This window comes from Rana temporaria, chromosome 5 (genome assembly GCF_905171775.1).
Source record: "Rana temporaria chromosome 5, aRanTem1.1, whole genome shotgun sequence".
NCBI lineage: Eukaryota > Metazoa > Chordata > Amphibia > Anura > Ranidae > Rana > Rana temporaria.
The window spans coordinates 106,014,537-106,042,149 of record NC_053493.1 but is presented as its reverse complement, the minus strand read 5'-3'; the positions used below and the strand labels follow the sequence as shown (position 1 = coordinate 106,042,149).

General features: G+C 44.8%; 1 protein-coding gene across 1 annotated transcript in view; it reads left to right on the top strand.

Annotated features, from left to right (window-relative positions):
- The first annotated feature begins 5,833 nt into the window (after positions 1-5,833).
- The window catches only part of EFHB (EF-hand domain family member B), a 70,614-nt gene continuing 48,834 nt past the window's right edge, over positions 5,834-27,613 (top strand). The window contains exons 1-2 of the mRNA XM_040352975.1: positions 5,834-5,983; positions 21,248-21,310. Of these exons, the coding sequence (XP_040208909.1) occupies positions 5,906-5,983; positions 21,248-21,310 (141 nt within the window). The 5' untranslated portion in view covers positions 5,834-5,905. The remainder of the gene's footprint in view (positions 5,984-21,247; positions 21,311-27,613) is intronic.

Below are 27,613 nucleotides of genomic sequence, written 5' to 3'. Positions count from 1 at the left end.
CAGGATTCACCCGGACAGTTCGGGTTTTGAATCATGTGTGATTTCAGTCCTCCTGAAACCTGGACACAATTGTCAGACAGGAATGTGGCTCAGAACAGGGCCTGATAGGAGGGTGAGAGCCGGGGGCACTATGCACACCACATTACTGTTTTTTTTTTGGTACGCACAAAGGTGTCCCAGGTCTTTTACAATCCTCTAGTCCAGTGGTTCTCAACCTGGGGGTCGGGACCCCCTTGGGGGTCAAATGACAATTTGCCAGGGGTCACCAAATCCTGGGCTGTTCCTGAAGCCCGCAGCACTCACAGACTTTTCGCAGATGCCCAGCAGGGCAGTTCCTGGAGCCTGTGGCCGCCCATTCAGTTCACAACATGACTGTGGGGCAGGCAGAGACTAGATGTCAGCTGACTGGTGAGGAATGTGAAGTGGGAGGGGCTGGAGAAGACCCTATCTTCTGATTTCAGCATAGGGGTCACTGCTGCAATACACTATAGAGCTGGAGACACAGTGGGTAACACCACTTGTGATAAGAGTTGCCATTTAAAGTCCCCACTACAGTTCTCAGGTCAGCAGGTGATCTTGATCAAGAGCACCCAAGTTGGCTGATCAGAACTCCCCGCCGGCACTGCCACTCATCCCGACTCCCCCCAAGGAGTAAGAGAATGCATAAAAATAGAGAATACATGGAAGGGAGATGGAGAGGAATAAGAGAAAGAACAGAAAAGACAGCTAGAGGGGATGGGAATAAAAAAAAGGGAAAGAAAGGAGAACATAAAGAGAGTGTAACATCCTAAAATTTACCAGAAGGGGTTTTAATATGGTCAGGGGCGGACTGACCATTGAGGCTCTCGGGCACTGCCCGAGGGCCCCATGCCACTAGGGGGCCCCATCAGGGTTGCCAGGCTCAGTAAAACTAGGGACAGTATGTAAAAATCTGTGTTTTTTTTTACATCTGTCCCTCATATGTCCGAAACCGACATGCTTTTGATGTGAAAATCCCGAGATTTTAGCTGCCCCGCCTCTGCACTGCCTCCTGGCATGGTGGCCATCTGTAAGCCCAGGGGGCCCCATAATCTTCTATTGCCCGAGGGCCCCATGAGTTGTCAGTCCGCCCCTGAATATGGTACGAGTGGAAGGGACTCAGGGAGCCCTAAATGTCCGAGGGTTAGGGGCGCTGACAACCCACGCTACGAAAAGTCTACTGTTGGGGGTCCCAACAGCTTGGGAAATTTTATTAAGGGGTCACGGCACTAGAGAGGTTGGGAAACACTGCTCTAGTCACTAGTGTATGCTAAAAAAAAATGAAAAAAAAAATTGAAGTGTTCGGGTTGGGCTTGAAGAAAAAGTGGCAACCCTAAGGGAGAGAACCCAGAGAGCCTCAGGTCTAGTGCACATAGCTGGATCGAGATCAGGCTAAGGTAAGTAATAGGGGGAGCTGAAGGATCACGCCAGTGGCCTGACTGATGTTTGCTCAGGGCCGGCACCAACCTTGCCTATAGGTAGCACCGGTATTCCGTCAGAATCGGCGGCTCCTCAGATTAGGTAATGGAAGTGATGTTCCGTCAGCTGTGCATGCGTCCACCTCTAACAGGTTTGCTAATCTGACAGAACACCTGCAGTCAGAAGAAGACGGCAGCGGACATCTTATTACACCCAGCTACTTCTTGAATTTAACATAATTTTTGCAATAAAGTGGGCGTATGTAAATAAATACATTCTGTTGAGATGTGTGATGCTGTTTTGTAGTTACATTTTGAAAGAAGCTGGATGAGAGCAGTAGGAAGGTGGCGGAGGCCATGTTGGTACACCCCGCACTGCTCAGTGCTAAACATGTATGCCGCGTACACACGACCATTTTTAATGGTCTTGAAAAAAGGCTTTGCCTACACACGATCATGAAAAAAAAATGCTCTAGCAAAGCGCGGTGACGTACAACACGTACGACGGCACTATAAAGGGGAAGTACCATTCGGATGGCGCCACCCTTGGGGCTGCTTTTGCTGATTTTGTGTTAGTAAAAGTTTGGTGAGAGACGATTCGCGCTTTTCAGTCTGTTACAGCGTGATGAATGTGCTATCTCCATTACGAACGCTACTTTTACCCGAACGAGCGCTCCCGTCTCATAACTTGCTTCTGAGCATGCACAGTTTTTTCGACGTGAAAATTTAGCGCATGTTCTACATTTTTAATGCCCATTTTTTACGTAGTGAAAATGCTCTGGAGCCCACACACGATCGTTTTTAATGACATAAAAAAAAAGTTATTTCTTACATCCCGAAAAACGGTCGTGTGTACGTGGCATTAGACTTTACAAATTAAACCTGCAAACAGCATCACAGATATCAATAAACTATATTTAATGATATACGCTCACTTTATTGCTAAAATTACTGTTAACCACTTCAGCCCCAAAAGGATTTACCCCCTCAATGACAAGGCCATTTTTTTGCGATACAGCACTGCGTTACGTTAACTGACAATTGCGTGGTTGTGTGATGTTATACCCAAACTAAATCAACGTCCTTTTTTCCGCACAAATAGAGTTTTCTTTTGATGGTATTTGGTGCTTAGCAGGAAGACAGATATTAATGTCATCCACGTTCTGTCTCTTTTGGGGAAAGATTACGAGTGGCTGGCGGACATCGAGTCTGCTGGACCCGCTGATTGGCTCCCCCGCTGTCCAATCAGAACGCTCCCACGAATGCCAGTACAGGAATCGGTGTACCGCTACGGCAATTTGCACAACCGAGCCACCTTGCCGCAGTACATCTGCGGTGGGTGGTCGACAAGTAGTTAAGTTCAAGACGTAGCTGGGTGTAGTAACACCTGGTAGTGGTGGAACGCATGTGCAGATGACGGAACGTTACTTCCGTTACCCAATCTGACGGGTCGCCGATTCTGACGGAACACTGGCCCTAAATCAACAAGTAAAAATATAATGAAAAAACTGTTAAAACAGAAATGTAAGGGCCTTTTTTTACATGGGCGATCCGCTTGGCAGGCTCTGCTTTGCTCAACAGAGGACAGACCTGTCATAACCCCGCTGTCCTCTATGGGGAGATTTGATGAAAATGGACTGCCTATCCTTTTTCATCAGATCTGATCCTGATTGGATCTGACTTAATCTGATGCTCTATTCGATCAAGTCAAGGCTTGATCGGATGCTCCATTTATCCCTATGGAACAGCGGTGACATGTCCTCTGACACCCGCCGATATCCGATCCAATCCTGTCTGTGAATTCCAGATGGATGGTGACCCTATTTTCCATCCGTCTGGATTTCAATGACACAATGGGATCGGATATCGGCTGGTGTCAGTGGACATGTCACCGCTGACATCCGCTGCTCCATAGCGATGAATAGAGCGTCCGATCAGGATTGGATCTGATGAAAAACTGACAGGTGGACCTGATTGGACAGCCTGTGTGGAAAGGGGCTTAACCACTTGAGATCCGCGCTATAGACAAAAGACGTCTACAGCGCGGCTCTCAAGTGCCGAGTGGACGTCTTTGGACGTCTTTTTCTTTGCATTACCCGCACGCGCCACTGGGGGGCGCGCAGCGGTTAAACACTGTGCCGGCGCATCGCTGGGAAGCCGATGCGTGTACCTGGCGTCCGCGATGTCCGCCGGGTACACGCGATCGTCGGTGACAGCAGGGACGGGGACCTCTGTGTGTAAACACAGAGCTCCATGTCCTGTCAGGGAGAGAGGAGACCGATCTGTGTCTCTTGTACATAGGGACACAGCATCGGTCACCTCCCCCAGTCAGTCCCCCTCCACACACAGTTAGAACACACCCAGGTAATACATTTAACCCCTTCCTCACCCCCTAGTGGTTAAACCCTTCCCTGCCAGTCACATTTATACAGTAATTAGTGCATTTTTATAGCACTGATTGCTGTATAAATTTGAATGGTCCAAAATTTGTGTCAAAAGTGTCCGATATGTCCGCCGCAATATCGCAAACCTGACAAAAAAATATAAAAAATCGCAGATCGCCGCTATTACTAGTAAAAAATAAAAAAAAAAAAAAAAAATCATAAATCTATCCCCTATTTTGTAGGTGCTATAACTTTTGCGCAAAGCGATCAAATACGCTTTTTGCTATTTTTTTTAACAAAAATATGTAGAAGAATACGTATCGGCCTAAACCGAGGAAAAACATAAAAAAAAAAAAAAAATTGGGATATTATTATAACAAAAAGTAAAAAATATTGGGGTAGATTCAGAGAACAATTACGCCGGCGTATCCATAGATACGCCGCGTAATTGCTAAGCTGCGCCGGCGTATCTATTTTCTGTATTCAGAAAGATAGATACGCCGACTTTAGCCTAAGATACGACTGGCATAAGTCTCTTATGCCGTCGTATCTAAGGCTGCATTCACACCTGAACGCGGCGTATTTTACCGCGATTTGCCGCGACAAATTGCAGCGTTTTGTCCCGCGATTTGCCGCGACAAAACGCGGCGTTTACATATGCCGGAGGGGTGATTAACATTGTCGGCTATGCCGAACGCCGAAAGCCGCCTGAAAAAAGGGTACGGGACTTGTTTTGAGCTTCAGGCATACGGCGTTTTTCGGCGTTCGGCGTAGAGATGTGAACCATCTCCATAGCCGACAATGTTAAATCACCCCTCCAGCGTATTTCAGGCTGCAATAGCGTTGCGCTACAGGCGACAAAAGGGGCGCTTCCGTTGTTGTCGGCGTAGAATATGCAAATTGTCTACTTACGCCGATTCACAAATGTACGTGCGCCCGGCATTCGTTTTTTTACGTCAAGGCTTTTTCGGCGTAAGGCTGCTCCTGCTATTAGGAGGCGCAGCCAATGTTAAGTATGGACGTCGTTCCCGCTTCGAAATTTTAATTATTTACGTCGTTTGCGTAAGTCGTTCGCGAATAGGGCTGGACGTAATTTACGTTCACGTCGAAACCTATACGTTGTTACGCCGTACCTGGAAGCAATGCACACTGGGATATGTACACGGACGGCGCATGCGCCGCCCGTACAAAACGTCAATTACGTCAGGTCATCATAAATTTAAATAAAACACGCCCCCCTTCCACATTTGAATTACGCGCACTTACGCCGGCCCCTTTTACGCTACGCAGCCGCGACTTACGGAGCAAGTGCTTTGTGAATACAGCACTTGCTCCTGTAAGTTACGGCGACGTAGCGTAAATACGAAACGGTGCGCCGCCGTAACTATGCGCGCCCATACGTGAATCTACCCCATTGTGTTTTTTTTCCAAATTTTCTGTCTTTTTTTGTTTATGGCGCAAAAAAAAAAAAAAAATCGCAGAGATGATCAAATACCACCAAAAGAAAGCTCTATTTGTGGGAAAAAAATGATAAAAATATAATTTGGGTACAGTGTTGTATGACCGCGCAATTGTCATTCAAAATGCGTCAACGCTGAAAGCTGAAAATTGGTCTGGGCACGAAGGGGGTTTAAGTGCCCAGTAATGAAGTGGTTAAAGCAGTCACATCTAAGAATTGGTAAATTACAATATGACACATTTAAATTTTTGGGTTTAAATTTCTTACATGACAATACAGATTTTATCCATAACAACCCTCCTTCAGGATCCAGCTTGGAAAATTACATCTAAAATCATCGGTTGCCACTGTTTCCCTCTTTTGATCCAGCTATGAGACATATTTCTTTAAGTTTAATTGAACTAAATGTTTTAGTAAAAACAATAAAAATAAAATGATAGAAAATCTGAAGTTGGTCTGTGCCAGGGTGATTGATCAGTATTAGAAGCTCCCATCTCCTAGGAGGGACAGCAGTAACACGATCCGTGCTGCAGAGCGGGCCACGTGACCTCCTCCTGTTGCCTGGTAACAGTAAACATCGGCCGGTGCCCGGTGCGGAGCGGAGGGTGCTTTTGGTTTGGCATACAATGGGCGCCCCCAAAGAAGAGATCCCGGTGCCCATCTACGGGGGAAGATTTCTAGATCGTTCCCCGCATGTCCGTTCTGTGAGTAGAGAGCTCGGGAAGTGTGCCTGATAAACGTTGTCATCTTGGGGTGCTTATCGCTGCGTGCTTCATGTTCTGTACTAATGATGTGCAATGCTAATAAACTGGCTGCATGTGGTCACCCTTATTCTATCCTCACAGACACTAATACTCATACTGATTACATTGAAGGAGAGTAGAGATTCATTAGTGAGCTGAACTTATTATGACTGTGATAACTTTATTATATTTACAAGCTGCTCTTTTCATTTTTTGTTTGGTAACATGGAAGTAAGCTCTGATTTACAATTTGTACCCATAGGTAAGCTTATAGTAAGTCTAAGGGCCCTTTCAGACGTGCGCACCGTATGTCCGCATTTTCATCCATCCGTTGCGGATGAAAACGGGACATACATTGGTCCCTATGGGATTGCGGGTGTCAGCGCATGACCATCCGCTGACACCCGTAATCGTCCGCCTCCGCAAAGATCCGATTTTTCGGACGGAAGAAAATCCTATTTTTCTTCCGTCTGGCGGATCGGATCGGATGAACATGGATATACGGTCCGTGTTCATCCGATCCCCCATAGGGGAGAGTGGAGGAAAGACAGGGCGGTCCCTGCACAGTGTGCGGTGCGGCGGGGACCGCCCTGTCAGCCGACGGCTCAGCAGGGATTTTACGGAGGATCCCCGCTGAGCTTTTATGGACACACAGAGCGGATCATTCACCTAACCTGTAGGTACGGTGAATATCTCATAAACTTGGGCCGTTTAGGAGATATTCACATTCTGAGTGTGCCCAGAATGCAGAGCGCCATGGGCACACTCTGCGAGGATGACTCCCATGCACCAGTCACAGTGTCCCTGATCACCTCCGCGTCAGTCATAGTGTCCCTAATCACCTCCACACCAGTCTCAGTGTCCCTGATCACCTCCACACCAGTCTCAGTGTCCCTAATCACCTCCACACCAGTCTCAGTGTCCCTGATCACCTCCACACCAGTCTCAGTGTCCCTGATCACCTCCACACCAGTCACAGTGTCCCTAATCACCTCCACACCAGTCACAGTGTCCCTAATCACCTCCACACCAGTCTCAGTGTCCCTGTCTGATCACCTCTGCGTCAGTCACAGTGTCTCTGATCACCCCAGCACCAGTCACAGTGTCCCTGATCACCTCCACACCAGTCTCAGTGTCCCTAATCACCTCCACACCAGTCTCAGTGTCCCTAATCACCTCCACACCAGTCTCAGTGTCCCTAATCACCTCCACACCAGTCTCAGTGTCCCTGATCACCTCCACACCAGTCTCAGTGTCCCTAATCACCTCCACACCAGTCTCAGTGTCCCTGATCACCTCCACACCAGTCTCAGTGTCCCTGATCACCTCCACACCAGTCACAGTGTCCCTAATCACCTCCACACCAGTCACAGTGTCCCTAATCACCTCCACACCAGTCTCAGTGTCCCTGTCTGATCACCTCTGCGTCAGTCACAGTGTCTCTGATCACCCCAGCACCAGTCACAGTGTCCCTGATCACCTCCACACCAGTCTCAGTGTCCCTAATCACCTCCACACCAGTCTCAGTGTCCCTGATCACCTCCACACCAGTCTCAGTGTCCCTAATCACCTCCACACCAGTCTCAGTGTCCCTAATCACCTCCACACCAGTCTCAGTGTCCCTGTCTGATCACCTCTGCGTCAGTCACAGTGTCTCTGATCACCCCAGCACCAGTCACAGTGTCCCTGATCACCTCCACACCAGTCTCAGTGTCCCTAATCACCTCCACACCAGTCTCAGTGTCCCTGATCACCTCCACACCAGTCTCAGTGTCCCTAATCACCTCCACACCAGTCTCAGTGTCCCTGATCACCTCCACACCAGTCTCAGTGTCCCTAATCACCTCCACACCAGTCTCAGTGTCCCTAATCACCTCCACACCAGTCTCAGTGTCCCTGATCACCTCCACACCAGTCTCAGTGTCACTAATCACCTCCACACCAGTCTCAGTGTCCCTGATCACCTCCACACCAGTCTCAGTGTCCCTAATCACCTCCACACCAGTCTCAGTGTCCCTGATCACCTCCACACCAGTCTCAGTGTCCCTGATCACCTCCACACCAGTCACAGTGTCCCTAATCACCTCCACACCAGTCACAGTGTCCCTAATCACCTCCACACCAGTCTCAGTGTCCCTGTCTGATCACCTCTGCGTCAGTCACAGTGTCTCTGATCACCCCAGCACCAGTCACAGTGTCCCTGATCACCTCCACACCAGTCTCAGTGTCCCTAATCACCTCCACACCAGTCTCAGTGTCCCTGATCACCTCCACACCAGTCTCAGTGTCCCTAATCACCTCCACACCAGTCTCAGTGTCCCTAATCACCTCCACACCAGTCTCAGTGTCCCTGTCTGATCACCTCTGCGTCAGTCACAGTGTCTCTGATCACCCCAGCACCAGTCACAGTGTCCCTGATCACCTCCACACCAGTCTCAGTGTCCCTTATCACCTCCACACCAGTCACAGTGTCCCTAATCACCTCCACACCAGTCTCAGTGTCCCTAATCACCTCCACACCAGTCTCAGTGTCCCTAATCACCTCCACACCAGTCTCAGTGTCCCTAATCACCTCCACACCAGTCTCAGTGTCCCTGATCACCTCCACACCAGTCTCAGTGTCCCTGTCTGATCACCTCTGCGTCAGTCACAGTGTCTCTGATCACCCCAGCACCAGTCACAGTGTCCCTGATCACCTCCACACCAGTCTCAGTGTCCCTGATCACCTCCACACCAGTCACAGTGTCCCTAATCACCTCCACACCAGTCTCAGTGTCCCTGATCACCTCCACACCAGTCACAGTGTCCCTAATCACCTCCACACCAGTCTCAGTGTCCCTAATCACCTCCACACCAGTCTCAGTGTCCCTAATCACCTCCACACCAGTCTCAGTGTCCCTAATCACCTCCACACCAGTCTCAGTGTCCCTGATCACCTCCACACCAGTCTCAGTGTCCCTGATCACCTCCACACCAGTCACAGTGTCCCTGATCACCTCCACACCAGTCTCAGTGTCCCTAATCACCTCCACACCAGTCACAATGTCCCTGATCACCTCAGCGCCAGTATTATACTGTATTATACTGTTTCTGAGATGGTCCATGTCAGCTAGGATGCTGTTATATATTTACCCTACAATGTATTATCTTGATACAGCAGTTATATGTTTATTATACAACGTATCATTTATTGTTGTTGCCGGTTTTCTAAATACCATGTTTGTTACATGTTGTCATTGTGGACACAAACCTATGAATTCATTTTCTTACATGTTATGCAATTATTATTTAGCAATAAACATTGTGTTTTATATTGGCTGTGTTTCTGTTGCAGCACATACAGTACCTCATATAAAGTCCCACCCCAGTTCTCTTTTGTTTCTATTGGATCAGGGATGGAGACGTATTTATATACATTTCATATAAAGTCCCAACAAGTTCCCTCCCCCCCCCTTTTTTTGCTACCCCTTAGGCCCCTTGGGCGGGGGCGATGTCGGCAGTAAAGTGCCGCTATTTTTTTACCGCCAATTTCACTGTGCTATTCGGCCGCTAGATGGGCGGTTTTACCCCCTGCTAGCAGCCGAGGTTAACCACTTAAGCCCCGGACCAATATGCTGCTAAATGCCCAGAGGTGTTTTTACAATTCGGCACTGCGTCGCTTTAACAGACAATTGCGCGGTCGTGCGACTGGCTCCCAAACAAAATTTGCGTCCGTTTCTTCCCACAAATAGAGCTTTTTTTTTAATGGTATTTGATTGCCTCTGTGATTTTTATTTTTTGCGCTATAAACAAAAATAGAGCGACATTTTTGAAAAAAAATTAATTTTTTTTTTACTTTTTGTTATAAGAAAAATTGAATAAACTAAATTTTAGTCAAACATTTAGGCCAAAATTTATTCAGCCACATGTCTTTAGTAAAAAAAAAATCGCAATAAAAAAAAAAATTAGCTTCCTAGCGGCAACAGTGACACTAATACAGCGATCAGAAAAATGATCGCTTAGTGACACTGGCAATAGGGAGTGAAAGGGTTAACTAGGGCGGTGATCAAGGGGTAAAAACTTTATTAGAGGGGGGGTACGGGGCTACCCTGGACCTAACACTAACTGCCTGTCACACTAACTGTCAGATTGACACTAAATGCAGTGATCAGTACGTATATGATCACTGCATTCAGTGACAGTGTGACAGGGGGGGGGGGTGATCGCAAGGGGTTAAATGTGCCTATGTGTACTGGTGTCAGTGTAGTGTTAGGTGCGACTTACTGTGACTCTTCTCTTATCTCGGCAGTTTGAAAATACCGCCGAGATGAGAGCTGCATCACTTCCTCTGCCTATGTTTACAGGATTGGCTGGAAGCGTTCACGAGGGGGCGGACAGAAACGAACAGCCGTCCCCTCGAGTCGGATCGCTCCCGGAGGTAAGCCACCCGCCGCACGCAGCGGAGGGGGTCCCGATCGGACCTCTGACCCGCTAGAAGGCAGGGACGTATATATACGCCCATCTGCCTGTACGTGCCATTCTGTGGACGTAAATAGTCGTGCGGCGGGCGTTAAGTGGTTAAAAACCACCGCAAAGCACCTCTGCAGAGGCGCTTTGCCGGCAGTATAGCCGCGGTGCCCCATTGATTTCAATGGGCAGGAGCGGTGAAGGGGCAGTATACACACCGCTCCTTCGCCAATCCAAAGATGTGGCTAGCAGGACTTTTTTCACCGTCCTGCTAGCGCACCGCTCCAGTGTGAAAGCCCTCGGGGCTTTCACACTGGAGACACAGCAGCTGCTGTTTCAGGTCGGTTTGCAGGTGCTATTTCTAGTACAATAGCACCTGCAAAATGACCCAGTGTGAAAGGGGTCTTATAGCTGCAAGAGCAGTGGCTGGGGATGAACATATGCTGCAGCTGCAATGCTTTGCTTCTCAGCTGTGGCAGCAATTATACCTCCTATATGCCCACCAATCGCAACCCATTTAAGTGAATGGGGGTGCTTGTAAGGGGTCCAAGGTGCTAAAGCAGACTGTGAGGAGGCAATGCAATCCCTTTTCACTGCCTGTCAAATGCTCTCTGAAGAGGAATCCTGAAGACTGATGTGGCGGTATTCAGGGGGCACTGTGACACCACACTCCTCATAGTACTCAGCCTTGTAATGATGAATACTTACATAGTTACATAGTTAGTCAGGTTGAAAAAAGTCCATCTAGTTCAACCAAAAAAATAAATAAAAATACAACCCCATATAAACAATCCTTCATCCACAGTTGATCCAGAGGAAGGCGAAAAACCCCAGCAGAGAATGATCCAATTTGCTACAGCAGGGGCAATAACTCCATCTTGATCCCCCGAAAAATATTTTTTTTTTTCACTGGATCAACTTTACCTATAAGTGTCAGTACCCAGTTATATTATGTAAATTTAGGAAAGAATCCAGGCCATTTTTAAATACTTACGGACCACTCCCGCCGCAGTTGTACGTCAGGCGTTTGAAGTGGAATACCGTTGTTATGGCAGCAGATAGCTGCCATAACCCCAGTATGCTCTTCAATGGCGGACTGTCCTCTTTCAGATATAAGTCGTCTCCACAGTGGATTCGCCACAAGATCAACTTTTGAAAACGTGAGGTATCGCCATGATCGTTAGAGTGAGAGCAATAATTCTAGCACTAGACCTCCTCTGTAATTTAAAACTGGTAACCTGTAGAAATTTTTAAATGTCCCCTATGGAGATTTTTTTAAGGGTTAAAGTTTGTTGCCATTCCATGACCGGGCGCAATTTTAATGCGTGACATGGGTATCAATTTACTCGCATAACATTATCTTTCACAATATGACACAAGTTGGGCTAATTTTATTGTTGTCTTATCCTTTAATTCAAAAAAAGTGTACCTTTTCCCAAAAAATTGCGTTTGTAAGACTACTGTGCAAATACGGTGTGACATAAAGTATTGCAGCAGCCACCATTTTATTCTCTAGGGCAGGGATATGCAATTAGCGGACCTCCAGCTGTTGCAAGTCCCATTATGCATCTGCCTCTGGGTGTCATGCATTCGGCTGTCAGAGTCTTGCTATGCCTCATGGGACTTGTAGTTCGGCAACTGCTGGAGGTCCGCTAATTGCATACCCCTGCTCTAGGGTATTTGAATATATATATATATATATATATATATAATATTTGGGGGTTCTACGTATTTTTCTGGCAAAAAAAAATATTTTAACTTGTGAACACCAAGTCTGAAAAATAGGCTCGGGGCTTAAAAGGGTTGTAAACCCGTTACAACCACTTTTACCTACAGGTAAGTCTAGATTAAGGCTTACCTGTAGGTGCTCGAAATATCTCCTAAACCTCCACGGTTTAGGAGATATTTACTAATGAGACATCTTAAAGTGTTAAAGCATGCTTGTTATACTCGCTGTTAAATCTAAGGGGTTAATCCTTTGCATCGTGTAAAAAGGCTGTTTGAGCCTGTCTTCTCTGATCCTCCTCCCCTTCTTTTACAGTCCCCAGTCCATCTGCTGATAGTACAGAGCCTTGGGGGCACCCTGCACATGCTCAGTTTGGTGTGTATTGCTAGCCTCCTTGGCGGTGTTCCCGAGTGTGACTCGGGGTATTTTTTTATGCTAGGATCGGTTACCCCGAGTCACGCTCGGGGTAGCTGTGCAGAGCCTGCAGCGGCGTTCCTTATCTTCTCCTGGCGATCCAGCGATGATCTCCCATTGCTGTGATCGCCAGCGAGATCACCGCTGCTCCGTTCGTCGGTCTGCTGACTTCCTGGTTCCATTCCCTGCAGCAGCAATGGTGCATGGGAGCGGAACTGGGAGGGAAATTCAAATGTGAACACAAACACATAAAAGGAGGTGATACATTGTAATCTGAGAGGATTACACTGTATGACATTACAATCTGACACAGTGCCTTTACAGTGCCCCTTGCCTGTAATTTTTTGCCCATAATAAAAACTTTTGAAAATAGCATCAAAAAAGCGCCACTTTCCTACAAAGGCGCTTTTGGATCAGTTGAGTGACAGCGGCAGCGACACGGAGGTGCTCGCAGAACAGAGCGATAGTGAGTCGTGGGGAGATTTGTCATCTGACTCTGACACTAAGGCCGCGTACACACGGTTGGACAAAACCGATGAGAATGGACCGAGGTTCAGTTTCATCGGTCCAAACCGACCATGTGTATAGCCCATCGGTCTGCTGTCCTTTGGTCCAAAATTTTAAAACATGCTTCAAAATCGAACCGATGGCCCGCTGCCCGATCGGTCCAAACCGATGGTTAGTACAGAAAGCATCGGTTCAAAAGCCGTGCATGCTCAGAATCAAGTCGACGCATGCTTGGAAGCATTGAACTTCGTTTTATTCAGCACGTTGTGTGTTTGACGTCACCGCGTTCTGACCAGATCGGTTTTTGGAACTATGGTGTGTACGCACTTCAGACCATCAGGCCACTTCAGCGGTGAACCGATGGAAATGGCCCGTCAGACCATTCTCATCGGTTTGGAACGACCGTGTACGCGGCCTGACACTGATCCGGAAAGTGATAATGGCGATGATCCTGCACCTGACCTAAGCGATATGTGCACTTGGTGCCCTATAGACAGCGATACGGACAAGATAGCGCCCCCGAGATTCAGATTCACTGGATCAACTGGGGTGAAGGTAGATGTTGAGAGTGACAACCCTCTGGCATACCTGCAATTATTTCTTACTGAGGAGGTAATTTAAAAAATTGTCACAGAGACAAATCGCTACCAAGAGCAGCAATCCGCTACGCTGCATGCCAGGTTTTCCAGAACCAGAAAATGGGAACCTGTGACTAAAGAGGACATCTGGCAGTTTCTCAGACTCATCATTCTTCAGGGGGTGGTGGGGAAACCGCTCCAGAAATTGTACTGGACCACAAATAGGTTACTGGCCACTCCGTTTTTTGGCACCGTGATGTCCGAATACCGTTTTTCGCTCATCATGAAGTATTTACACTTCACTAACAATATAGAATTTAATGAGGCCATGCATCTTGCGCCCAAACTAAAAAAAATCTGGGAGGTATGCCAAATGATTGTGACCATCTTCCAGCAGGCCAACGTGCCAGAAAGGGACGTCGGTGTGGATGAAAGTCTGATGGCCTACAAGGGACGCCTAAGCTGGATACAGTTTATTGCATCCAAAAGAGCGCGGTTTGGTATCAAATTCTACATGCTCTGCGAGTCAGGCCTCGTACACACGACCGAGTTTCTCAGCAAAAACCAGCAAGAAACTTGCTGGGAGATATTTTTTTGTCGTGTGTACATTTTCGTTGAGGAAACTGTCGAGAAACTCTACAAGCCGAAAAGAGAGCACGTTCCCTATTTCCTTGACGGGAATGGAGAAAATTGGCTTGTCGAGTTCCTCGACAGCCTAACAAGGAACTCGACGAGCAAAACGATGTGTTTCGCCCGTCGAGTTCCTCGGTCGTGTGTACGGGGCTTCATCCACCGGATATATCTGGAATTCGGTCATTTACACCAGTAAAGGCACGAAGTTCAACCCCAGGTACAGCCGCTATGGGATGGCCACAAGCATCTGTCCTTACACTGCTGGAGCCATTACTGAACCAAGGATATTGTGTGACAACGGACAATTTCTACACGTCTCCGGAACTGTATGAGGTTTTGCTCCAAAACAAAACGTATGCGTATGGTACCGTTAGGCCTAACCGACGTGACATGCCATCTATATTTGGCAAGAAAAAAATAAAAACCGGAGAAATGGTTGCATTTCAGAAGGGTAAGATGATGGCAATGCGATAGCGAGACAAGAAGGACGTGTGTCTCATGAGTACCGTGCACAATACCTCCACTGCCATGGTCCATACAAAACATGGGAAAGATGTGCTGAAGCCGCAAGTCGTGATCGACTATAACAACACAATGGGAGGTGTCGACAGAGCCGATCAGGCAATGACATTTTACCCGGCTATGCGCAAACAGCAAAAAAAATATTATAAGAAGATTTCCAGGCATCTTCTGGAACAATGCCTTTGGAATTCTTATATCCTTTATAGAACAAAGAATGGCATACCTCTTGTTCATTCTGACTTTATCTGGAAGGTGGCTGAGCAGATTTTTGTCAACCACCAGACGCCATCAGTAGCTGCACACCCGGACGAAGTGCTGTTGACGTTGTCAACCCAGAACGCCTGACAGGTCGTAATTTTATGGACTACATAACGCCAACCGCAAAAAAGGCAGCACCTACCAGGATGTGCGTGGTTTGCTGTTCAAACAGAGATGGCAATGGAAAGAAAGTCCGAAAAGAAACAAGGTTCCATTGTCCTGATTGCGACATCTGACTTTGTCCAGTTCCATGCTTCAAAATGTTTCACACTCAGGATGTTTATTGAATTTCTTTGTTTGACAAATTTCATTATTTTTCGTTACATTATTGAATAAAATTATATTATTTATTAGATTATAATTCATGAGTTTGTGTTTCAAATTTATCACATCTGGGATATCTACTAGAGTTTTATTTGGTCAGGTTTGAGTAAGTAGGGCCGGATTCACATAGAATTGGGCTACGCTGCGGCGGCGTAACGTATCCCATTTACGTTTCACCGCCGCAAGTTTTCAGCGTAAGTGCTTGATTCACAAAGCACCTGCCTGTAAACTTGCGCCGGCGTAGTGTAAATCCGCCTGGCGCAAGCCCGCCTAATTCAAATGGGATGGGCACCATTTAAATTAGGCACGTTCCCGCGCCAAATGTACTGCGCATTCTCCGTCCCTAAAATTACCCGACGTGCATTGCGCTAAATGACGTTGCAAGGATGTCATTGGTTTCGTCCAGCGCCATTCACGGACGACTTACGCAAACGTCGTGAAATTTCAAATTTCGACGCGGGAACGACGGCCATACTTAACATTGGCTAGGCCACCTAGAGGGCACCCTTAGTTTTACGCTGCGTATCTGTACGGAAACTACGTAAATTTACAGCGACGGGCAAAGCGGACGTTCGTGAATCGGAACTAGTCATTTGCATATTCTACGCCAACCGCAATGGAATCGCCACCTAGCGGCCGGCCTAGAATTGCAGCCTAAGATCCGACGGTGTAAGTCAATTACACCTGTCGGATCTTTGTGAGATCTATGCGTAACCTGATTCTATGAATCAGGCGCATAGTTACGACGGACGGATCTCAGAGATACGACGGCGTATCAGGAGATACGCCGTCGTATCTCTTTTGTGAATCTGGCCCGTAATCACTAGGAATTGCAGGCCTATAATACATATCACCGAATTTCCAATGTGAAAAATTGTACCGCTTTTGGTACAAAATTCCAGACATAATCATACCGCCAGGGAGGCTAGAGAGTTTTTTTTTTTTGGGGGGGGGGGGGGGTGGGTGCTTGTGATCAGCACAGGGCCAATCAACACTGTCCAGACAGAGGCTCAGGGGTCATGCAGCCTCATAGGACAATCAGAGGAGATTGAAAACTCCTCTTACAAGATTTAACCAGTGCTTGGCCAGATACTGATAGAAGTCAAAAGACTGCTATATACTGCTGTTGATAAAAGTTAATTAGCAGTTTATATTTACAAAAATAAATGCATTTCCATGTTCTGTGTATTGTGAGAGACAAGATATAGTGAATGCAGGGTCCTGGGTTTAGTAACACTTTAAAAAGATGTAACTAAAATAGGAAGCATTTTCTCTTCTTTTCCATGAAAGAAAAGAATTAGCCACATAAAAAATTTAAATAGCAAAATATGTGCGAATCTTCAGTAGCAGATTTTAAGGTGTTTGCGCATCTCTAATTAAAAGTATATTTTAACACTAAACCTGACACAGATTGAGAAGGAGGAGACAAGGCTGATAAATGTCAAACCATTACTGGCCACTCTCTCAGTTACACGTTAACTGATTAATCATTTATACTTTGTTACTATTTCCAGTTGTATGTGCCTGAGGCGAACAGTGCAATGCAGCCTGAACCACCTCTTATATATAACCATTGTACAGTATCTATAAAAGAATAAGAAAAGGTTAGGAATTGAAAGGCATCTTTTAAACATCTTTACATTCAGCAGCTGCTCAAAAGATATATATTTTTTTTAAAACACTTTCACATTTTTCTTTATCTAACTTTATAGACTCTTTGCGCTCTATTGTAAAAAACATTATAGATACTCTATAGAGTATAAATCATTATCATTGTGTTTTTTTTATTACTTTTTAAAGTAATTTGTAAATACATGTCAAAAAATTTCTGACGTTTGCAAAGTTTTGGCCACTGGCTATCCTGACCATAGCTAGCCAGAAACCCCAAACTTACCTCTGCTAAGCCATATTGGACCAAAAATTTTACTATGAACTACCGTTACATCTAGTGGCAACCTACTGTGTTAAGTAACCCAAATTTTAAGTGAAACTGTATTTAAAGCTACATATATCGATATGTATGCTACTTTTCATGTATTTGCTGATAGGTGCAGAAACTGTTACAGTATAGATGCATATTATTGGAAGAGTATATTAAACAAATTATTATTGGTAATAATAATTATAAAAATAATAATAATATTTAACCTTTCAATAATTTGTACTTTATTATATTTTTAGCATATGTCTGGGATAGACTTACAAAACATATTGTTGGTAAATTAAACAAAACCAAATAGGATATTAATGGACGAGTATATTAAACAAATTATTATTGGTAATAATAATTATAAAAATAATAATAATATTTAACCTTTCAATAATTTGTACTTTATGCACTTTTTAGCATATGTCTGGTATAGACTTACAAAACATATTGGGCCAGATTCACAAAGGAGATACGACAGAGTATCTCAGATACTCCGTTGTATCTCTCAGAGTATCTATGCGACTGAAGCCTCGTACACACGGCCGAGGAACTCGACGTGCCAAACACATCGAGTTCCTCGGCCAGTTCAGCACTGAAGCCGCCGAGGAGCTCGGCGGGACGAGAGCTCCCATAGAACAACGAGGAAATAGAGAACATGTTCTCTATTTCCTCGTCGAGCTCCTCGTCGGCTTCCTCGGCTGAAAGTGTACACACGACCAGTTTCCTCGGCAGAATTCAGCCAGAAACTCGGTCGGAAGCTGAATTCTGCCGAGGAAACTGGTCGTGTGTACGGGGCCTCATTCTAAAGCCCCATACACACCATCAGATTATCTGCAGATTTTTGTCTTCAGATTTACCAAAACCATGTAGTACAAGGGCCTGCCTGATTGCATACAAATTGAAACTCTTAAGGTTTGACCTCATATTATATGGTTTTGGTAAATCTGAAGACAAAAATCTGCAGATAATCTGATGGTGTGTATGGGGCTATAGAATCAGTTACGCATAGATAGCCCTTAGATCCGACAGGTGTAATTGTTTTACCGCCGCTCGGGGGAGTTCGCGTCGTAAACCAGCGTCGGGTATGCAAATTAGGAGTTACGGCGATCCACGACGGTTTTTCGCGTTCACTACGTCGCTGCTAGTCTAGTTTCCCGTCGCAAAGTTAGTCGTCGTTTTTGGTGCCCTAACTTTACACAGTTAAAGTATGGCCGTCGTTCCCACGTCGAAATTCAAAAAAATGTTTTCTTGCGTAAGACGTCCGGGAATACGGAAGTACGATACGCACGTCGCCGTTTAAAAAAATTACGTCACTTCGCGCAAAGCACGGCGGGAATTTCGAAACTGAGCATGCGCAGTAGGTCCGGCGCGGGAGCGCGCCTAATTTAAATGGCACACGCCCATTTGAATTACGCGGGCTTACGCCGGAGGCCGCCAGCGTAGGTTTTCATTGCAAGTGCTTTGTGAATCAGGCACTTGCGATGAAAACTTGCGGCGGTGTAACGTATCTACAATACGTTACGCCGCCGCACTTCTACGTGAATCTGGCCCACAGTTGTTATATTAAACAAAACCAAATCGGTTATTAATGGAAGAGTATATTAAACAAATTATTATTGGTAATAATATTTATAATAATAATATTTAACCTTTCAATAATTTGTACTTTATGCTATTTTTAACATTTGTCTGGGATAGACTTACAAAACATATTGTTGGTAAATTAAACATAACCAAGGAGGATAACTGGGCTATAACCTACTAGGGCGCAGACAGGTTACATACTCCTGTACCCATGAGATCAAGGCACTTGGCTATTATTTATTTTTATTAGTTGCTGTTGTTTGCTTAGATTCCATTTTGCATAGAAGACTTGTATCTTGCTTGTCAGGACTCGAAGTGACAAGAAATATCTCCAATGCACTTAAAGGGAAAAATATTGACTGGGATTGGGCTTTAGAAGCTCCTACTATATGTTTTACTATTGGGAAATAAATTACACAAATCAATAAAAAAAATAGCACCCCCAGGGTATGAAAAATAATGAGGTGTCTCCAGTTTAAATTCTGTACAGGGTTGTGGGACTTAAAGAGACCTAGCCACAATAGATATTTATTTTTAAATATACTTATGCTTCTGGCTCCAGGGCCATCTTAATAGCATCATGGGCCCCTGGGCAAAGTATTGCTCTGGGGCCCCTACAATGAAGACAGTGCAGGTAAACAGATATCAAGTAGGTAGGAGGGAGACAAGCGGAGCTTCCCTTTTTGGCTGGAGCTCCGCATTAAAAGTGGTTGTAAACGCTTACAGACCACTTTATGCTACAGGTAAGCCTATAATAAGAGTTACCTGTAGCTACCCAGGATATCTCTAAACCTGCACGGTTTAGGAGATATCCCCTGCATGTGCTGATGTCATCGGCACATGCGCACTGGGGCAAACTGAAGCAATGGCAAAAACTGAAGCAATGGTCTGTGTGCGATTACCAGCGGCTCCCGCGCGCCAATGTGCGGGAGTGACATCATCCCAGCTCCGGCCAATCACATCACCGGAGCCGTGAAACCTGGGAGTAACCCCCGGGAGAGATGTCGGCCGCCAGAGCAGTGCACGAGGACGGCTGCAGGGGCTTCGATCTCAGGTAATTCATAATGAGCAAGTATGCTATTTTCGGGGAAGCGTGGGCTCAAGGACCAGCTGCTTTAGGGAAAGTGCAGGTTCCCCACATGCAGCTGGGGCCTCTGGGCAGTTCCCAGGTGTGCCCTCTCATTAAGACAGCCCTGTCTGTCTCCTCCCTCTTGAGCAGTTGCCCCAGAGAAAATTCCCACAGAGGTTCTTCCCCTAGTGAGTAGTTTGTGTTTTTAGCCTCAAGTGCATTTCCTTTCTCCACATTAAACCTCATCTGCCATCTAGTTGCCCACTCCATTATTTTGTTCAGGTCTTTCTGTAAAATGTCTATATCCTGCTGTGAATTTTTTGTGTCGTCTGCAAAAACTGAGATTGAGCTATTAATCCCATCCTCTATGTCATTTATGAATAAATTAAACAGATTTGGTGCGAAGATGGAGCCTTGGGGTACCCCAGTTACCACTCTAGACCAGTCAGAGTATATGTTATTTATCACCACCCTTTGGTTCGCGAACAAATCTTATGGTTTGCAAAATCCAGATACACCACATCCACAGGCCTCCCCCTATCTAGATGGCAGCTCACTTCCTCGTAGAACAGATTGGTCTGGCAAGAATGACCCTTCGTAAACCCATGCTGGTTACTACTAATGATACTGTTATCTTCACCAAATTTGTGGATATAGTCCCTTATCATTCCCCCCCCCCCAATAATTTACCTACTATTGATGTTAGGCTGACTGGCCTGTAGTTTCCAGAAATATGTCTTTGCAATTTTTTAAATATTGGTACCACATTGGCTTTTCTCTAATCAACTGGTACCAATCCTGTCAGTATGCTGTCCACAAACATTAGGAATAATGGTCTGGCTAGAACCTGACTGAGTTCTTTGAGGACTCTCGGGTGTAAGCCACCCGGCCCTGGGGATTTATTTGTGTTAAGCTTACTTAGTCTTTCCTAGTGTTCCCATTGGAAGATTTCCTTTTTATTACTTTTCTGGGGACAACCCACCAAAATTTGGGATTTTCTTACTTTCAATGATAATAGTATCTAGGACAAATAGAGAGGGTGAATGTCCTTAACGGGGACACAGACAGCAATAAAAATTTGACAGGTGTTCTAATCCACCTCCCTCTATCTAAAACGCAAAAATTCGGTATTAGTGGGTTAAAGTTTATAAGTAGAACAGCAGTTACTAGAAACTAAAAAATGTCATCATCAATTATAATTTTTTAATTGGTTTTTAAATTATTTATGTTGCAGGCTGGAAAGCTATTTCCTATTGGAGAGAGAGCAGCAAGGTGTCTGACTGAGGTCTACCCAAGGGTAAGGAAAGAGCACACCTCACCTGTCTCGTGTGATTAAACGAAAACTGACCATGATACACATCTTTCTTAGGCTATGTGAACAGACACATTACATTTTTAAAGTGAGTCTTCCATAAATACTTTTAGACAGGCTACAAGCAAAATATTATTTCTAGGGCTGTTACTGATCAAAATTTTTGTGTTCGATTAATCGATTTATTTTTTAATCGATTAATCGACTAATTTTGATTAATTTTAACGCACATACAGATCCAACTACTTTTAGCTGATCTCCTTGCAGGCTGATTCCCAACAACTGGAAAAATGGATAGCAGGATACAAAAAACACACAAAGGCAGCGCTCGATGGGAATAGCATTAAAACTTTTATAGTCTTCAAGTAGGTAACCAAATAAATATTGCACTGGAGATAAAATCGATGTAGCTACATAAACTGTAAAAAAGGTGCGAGTAATACCAAACGGTTACAAAAGCAGTCATGAAAACATGTAGCTAAGTATGATACTGGTATAAAATGTGTACATCGATGCCACTGCTGAATCCAGATGAGGAGAGGTTAACATCAGTCCGTCGGCATGCAGATGTCCCGTGAAGGGAACTATCACAACTCCCAGTGGATGGTTGTAGAATCCCAGGTTGATAGAGGGAAGTGTAACAGCCCTTGTGTGTGGCAGATAGTAAGGTCCCGCCGACATGCAGATATGAAGGCACAGCAAAGGAGCCCTTCAGATGGACACGGCAAGCCCTGCCGGTGGCCGTGACGTCACCGGATCTCCGACGGAACTCCCTGGAACTGGCGGAGAGGTGAGTACAAATCAAAATAATTTTGATTGATCAAAAAAAAATTGATCGATCAAAAAAATTAAAGATTAATCGATGAATTAATAGTTAAGTTCCACAGCCCTAATTATTTCCCATCAAAACTTACAGTATATATACTTAAATTTTACAGGCATGATAGAGAAAAATGCATACAAATTTTAGTTGCAAAGCATATGCAGTGGAACCTTGGATTATGAGCATATTCCATAAAGCGAGTTTCCCCATAGAAGTCAATGGAAACGAAGATAATTAGTTCGGCAATGACTTATATTGCATGCGATACCGCATTTGGTCAGAGGTGGGGGGGCGCTGGAGAGACCCGGAGAGACATAGAAATACTCAGAGACCGTTCGGATGCAGTCATAAACCCTCGGAAACCCTCGGGAACAGAGTATTTCCAAGTGTTTCTGAGCGGCTCTGAGTGTCACCGGCACCCCCGCACCTCTGGCCAAATGCGGTACTGCACACCGCAGAAGCTTGAATCCTGTTAGTTTTGGGAGACAACCCTCGCAAACCAAATCAGGATTTTGAAGAAAAAAAAAAAGCTTGTATTGCGAAAAGCTCGTTAACCACGTCACTCGCAATCTACTGTAATTTCATGTCCCTGATATCAAATATTATTCGTCAAGAACAGTCAAGTTATGTTTCACAAAAAAAATAATAATTTGCAGATCAGTTACATACATTGACTTTCTCCCATTATGAAAAAAGGTAGGAACCATAATACGTAGTATAATTTGCTACAGAGTTTAGTGAATGAGGTGTAGCTCTGCAGACTTCCATCATCCAATCATGTGCAAGCAAAATTGACTTTTTTTTCATTTTCCTTCTGCATAAGTTATACCTGTTTATCTGCAGTATTCTCTTCTCTACATCTGTTCAAAGTCCAGCATTTATAAAGCTTGTCTGAGATGTCAGAAAAAAGTGAACGAGAGCTGAAGTTACACTCTGCAGAGCACAGTGAGGAGCTCTGAGCGCTGATTGGAGGGTAGGGCCCCCCTTCACACAGCACACAGGTACAGAGCTGAAGCTGTAAATCAGCTGGAGCTGCCTCCCCTGTTACCTTGGTGTCAGGAAAATCATAAGAAGTGACCCATGCAGATAGCAGAGGAACAAAGCAGCAGACAGAAATGACGTGTAGTGCTCTGGATTGAGACAAGCAAACACTATAGAGGTATATGCGTTGTTCATATTTAATGTCTCAGGATTACAACCACTTTAAGGCTTTTTCTAGGCTAAAGGAGCATTTAACCCTTAGGGCTCATGCACACAGGATGTTTTTAAAATGCCAGCGTTACAGCAGTGCTAAAAATGCCAGTTTTACATGTTTAGCCACGTTTTTACATTAGCGTTATTGCACGATCTCCTGTAATTTTGGGTGTTTTTTCATTAAAAACATTATAATGTATAAACGGCTAAAAACGTCAAACGCGGCTTGATGCACCTAGCCGCGTTTAGCAGCGTTTTTAGGCGTTTTTCATTTGTACAGCTCGTTTTGACTGCTCCTGGAAGCAGAAACTGTCGTTTTTTTTCTACTGCCCCTAAATGCTTATACCTCCAAATGCCTCTGACAGTTATTGTGTACATAGACACATAAGCTAACATAGAGAGGCTTTTAGAGGCAGCTAAAAAACATCAAACGCCCCTAACAGAAGCTGTAAAAACATCCTGGCCCAGATTCTCAAAGACTTACGATGGAGTATCTCCAGATACGCCGTCGTAAGTCCGAATGAGCGCCGTCGTATCTATGCGCCTGATTCATAGAATCAGTTACGCATAAATTCAGCCAAGATACGAGCAGCGTAAGTCTCCTACGCCGTCGTATCTTGGGTGCATATTTACGCTGGCCGCTAGGTGGCGCTTCCATTGATTTCCGCGTCAAATATGTAAATGAGCAAGATACGCCGATTCACGAACGTACGTACGCCCGTCGTAATTAGTTACGCCGTTTACGTAAGACATACGCCGGCGTAAAGATAAAGCTGCTCTCTAGGTGGCGCAGCCCATGCAAGGTATGGACGTTGGAACAAGCGTATCTTTTTACGTCGTTTACGTAAGTCGTACGTGAATGGGGCTGTGCGTAGGTTACGTTCACGTCACAGGCATTGAGCCGGCGTATCTTAGGGCGTAAATTCAACGTGATACTGAGCATGCGTGCGCATGCGCCATTCGTTCGGTCATGCTTAATTTAAATACAACACAGCCACGACCTGCCTACTTTGAATTACGCGCGCTTACGCTGGCCCATTTACGCTACGCCGCCGTAACTTAGGACGCAAGTGCTTTGTGAATACTGCACTTGCCTCCATACTGCACTTGCCTCTAAGTTGCGGCAGCGTAAATAAGATACGCTACTCCCGCACAAAGTTACGCGGCCCTACGTGAATCTGGGCCCCTGTGTGCATGAGCCCTTACTGTGTGTGGACACACCATTGCAAGGGTATTTTTATTTTATTTTTATACTGGAGTTCAGCTTTGTCTTCATCTTTTTTCTTTCAGCTGTATTGTAGGTGTACTTGTTTCTATTCCTTCCTTTTTGGGTGATATGTTTTCCCTTTCAGTTAGAATGTATGTCTTTTTCAGATGCATATGCTTCTATTTCACTGAGAAAGAGAAAATATATATTTTTTTTCATTTGAGAATATTTTTTTCTGCTTTGCCCGAAAAGTATTGCTTTTATTTTAAAGTTGTTTCCAAAATGTCTTTCTTTGTACTTCCCTTTCCATCTACTGACTTGTTCTTTTTTTTATTCAGCACATTAGTGTAATTTATTCTCTGCAATTAGAAATTACCATCTGCTGACATCATTTCTTATTTGGAATGCAAACATAAACAAATATGATGACAATTATTAATATAAAAAAAATGAATATATCAAAGTTACAGATGTATAATACAGCTCAACACAATGGGGGTTATTTACGAAAGGCAAATCCACTTTGCACAACAAGTGCAAACTACGGGGCAGATCCACATAGAAATAGATGGGCGCAGCGTATGTGAGATACGCTACGCCGCTGTAACTTACTTTTGGCCGGTTTGAATCCCCAAAGAATTTGCGCCGTAAGTTACGGCGGCGTAGTCTATCTCTGGTGGCGGAATTCAAATCAGCAATTAGGGGGCGTGTTTCATTTAAATGAAGCGCGTCCCCGCGCCAAATGAACTGCGCATGCTCCGTTTCTAAATTTCCCGCCGTGCATTGCGCTAAATGACATCTCAACAACGTCATTTTTTTAAACTTAGACGTGAATTACGTCCATCCCGATTCACGGACGACTTACGCAAAAAAAATAAATTAATTAAAAATAAACGCGGGAACGACAGCCATACTTAACATGGCAGGTCTAACTATGCGCAACGAAATACCAGCTTTAACTATACGCCGGAAAAAGCCGACTAGAGACGCCGTAAAAAAATGCGCCGGCCGCTCGTATGTTCAATAGCTAATTTGCATACCCGACGCGGAAAACGACGTGAACGCCACCCAGCGGACGCCGAAGTATTGCATCTTAGATCCGAAGGCGTACGAAGACGTACACTTGTCGGATCTAACCCAGATGCCGCTGTATCTTGGTTTGAGGATTCAAACCAAAGATACGACGCGGGTAATTTGAAAGTACGCCGGCGAATCGGTAGATACGCCGGTGTACTCGCTCTGTGGATCTGCCCCTACAAGTGCAAAGTGCTCTTGAAATTGCACTGAAAGTGCAGTGGCTGTAAATCTGAGGGATATATCTAAAATGAGGGGAAGCTCTGCTGATTTTGTCATCCAATCATGCTGTTTTTTATTTTCCATGCATGTCCCCCTCGGTTCTACAGCGACTGCACTTCCAAGTGCACTTTCAGTGCAATTTCAAGTGCACTTTGCACTTGTAGTGATAAGTGGATTTGCCTTTCATAAATAACCCCCAATGGCTGACAACACAGCTGAGATGAGGGGAGAATTTTTTTTTGTAAATTATCCACTAGAGGGAGCTCTGTATAACCTTATTTCATTTCAATTATTTTGCTATCCCTTCCTGACCCTAATGCCGCGTACACACGATCATTTTTCGACATGAAAAAAACGTTGTTTTTAAAAAATGTAATTTAAAATGATCGTGTGTGGGCTTCACATAATTTTTCAGGTTCTGAAAAAGGACAAAAAAAAAAATTTGAACATGCTGCATTTTTTTAACGTCGTTTTAAACGATGTCGTTTTTCGGGTTGTAAAAAATGGGGTAAAACGACGTTAAAAACCAGCGCATGCTCAGAAGCAAGTTATGACGGGAGCGCTCGTTCTGGTAAAACTACCGTTCATAGTGGAGTAAGCACATTCATCACGCTGTAACAGACAAAAAAGCGCGAATCATCTTTTACTAACACGGAATCAGCTAAAGCAGGCCAAAGGCCAATGGAACTTCCCCTTTATAGTGCCGTCGTATGTGTTGTACGTCACCGCGCTTTGCTAGATGATTTTTTTTTAAACGATGGTGTGTGGGCAACGTCGTTTTAATGATGAAGTTGGAAAAATTACGTTTTTTCTACATGCTGAAAAATGATTTTGCAAAGTGCACAGTGTATTTTTCTTAGTAATTTTACCTCCGCATGCTATGCATAGCAAACTAAAATCAGCAAGAAGGAAAAAAAAAAGGCTTTGTAGTTTAACCACTTAAGCCCCGGACCTTTAGGCAGCTTAATGCCCAGGCCAGGTTTTGCGATTCGGCACTGCGTCGCTTTAACAGACAATTGCGCGGTCGTGCGACGTGGCTCCCAAACAAAATTGGCGTCCTTTTTTCCCCACAAATAGAGCTTTCTTTTGGTGGTATTTGATCACCTCTGCGGTTTTTATTTTTTGCGCTATAAACAAAAATAAAGCGACAATTTTGAAAAAAATACAATATTTTTTACTTTTTGTTATAATAAATATCCCCCAAAAACACATATATATATATATAAAAAAAATTCCCTCAGTTTAGGCCGATACGTATTCTTCGACCTATTTTTAGTAAAAAAATCTCAATAAGCGTTTATCGATTGGTTTGTGCAAAATTTATAGCGTTTACAAAATAGGGGATAGTTTTATTGCATTTTTATTGATTCTACTACTAATGGCGGCGATCAGCGATTTTTTTCATGACTGCGACATTATGGCGGACACTTCGGACAATTTTGACACATTTTTGGGACCATTGTCATTTTCACAGCAAAAAATGCATTTAAATTGCATTGTTTATTGTGAAAATGACAGTTGCAGTTTGGGAGTTAACCACAGGGGGCGCTGTAGGAGTTAGGGTACACCTAGTGTGTGTTTACAACTGTAGGGGGTGTGGCTGTAAGACTGACGTCATCGATCGAGTCTCCCTTATAAAAGGGATCACTCGATCGATACGCCGCCACAGTGAAGCACGGGGAAGCCGTGTTTACACACGGCTCTCCCCGTTCTTCAGCTCCGGGGAGCGATCGCGACGGAGCGGCTATAAACAAATAGCCGCGCCGTC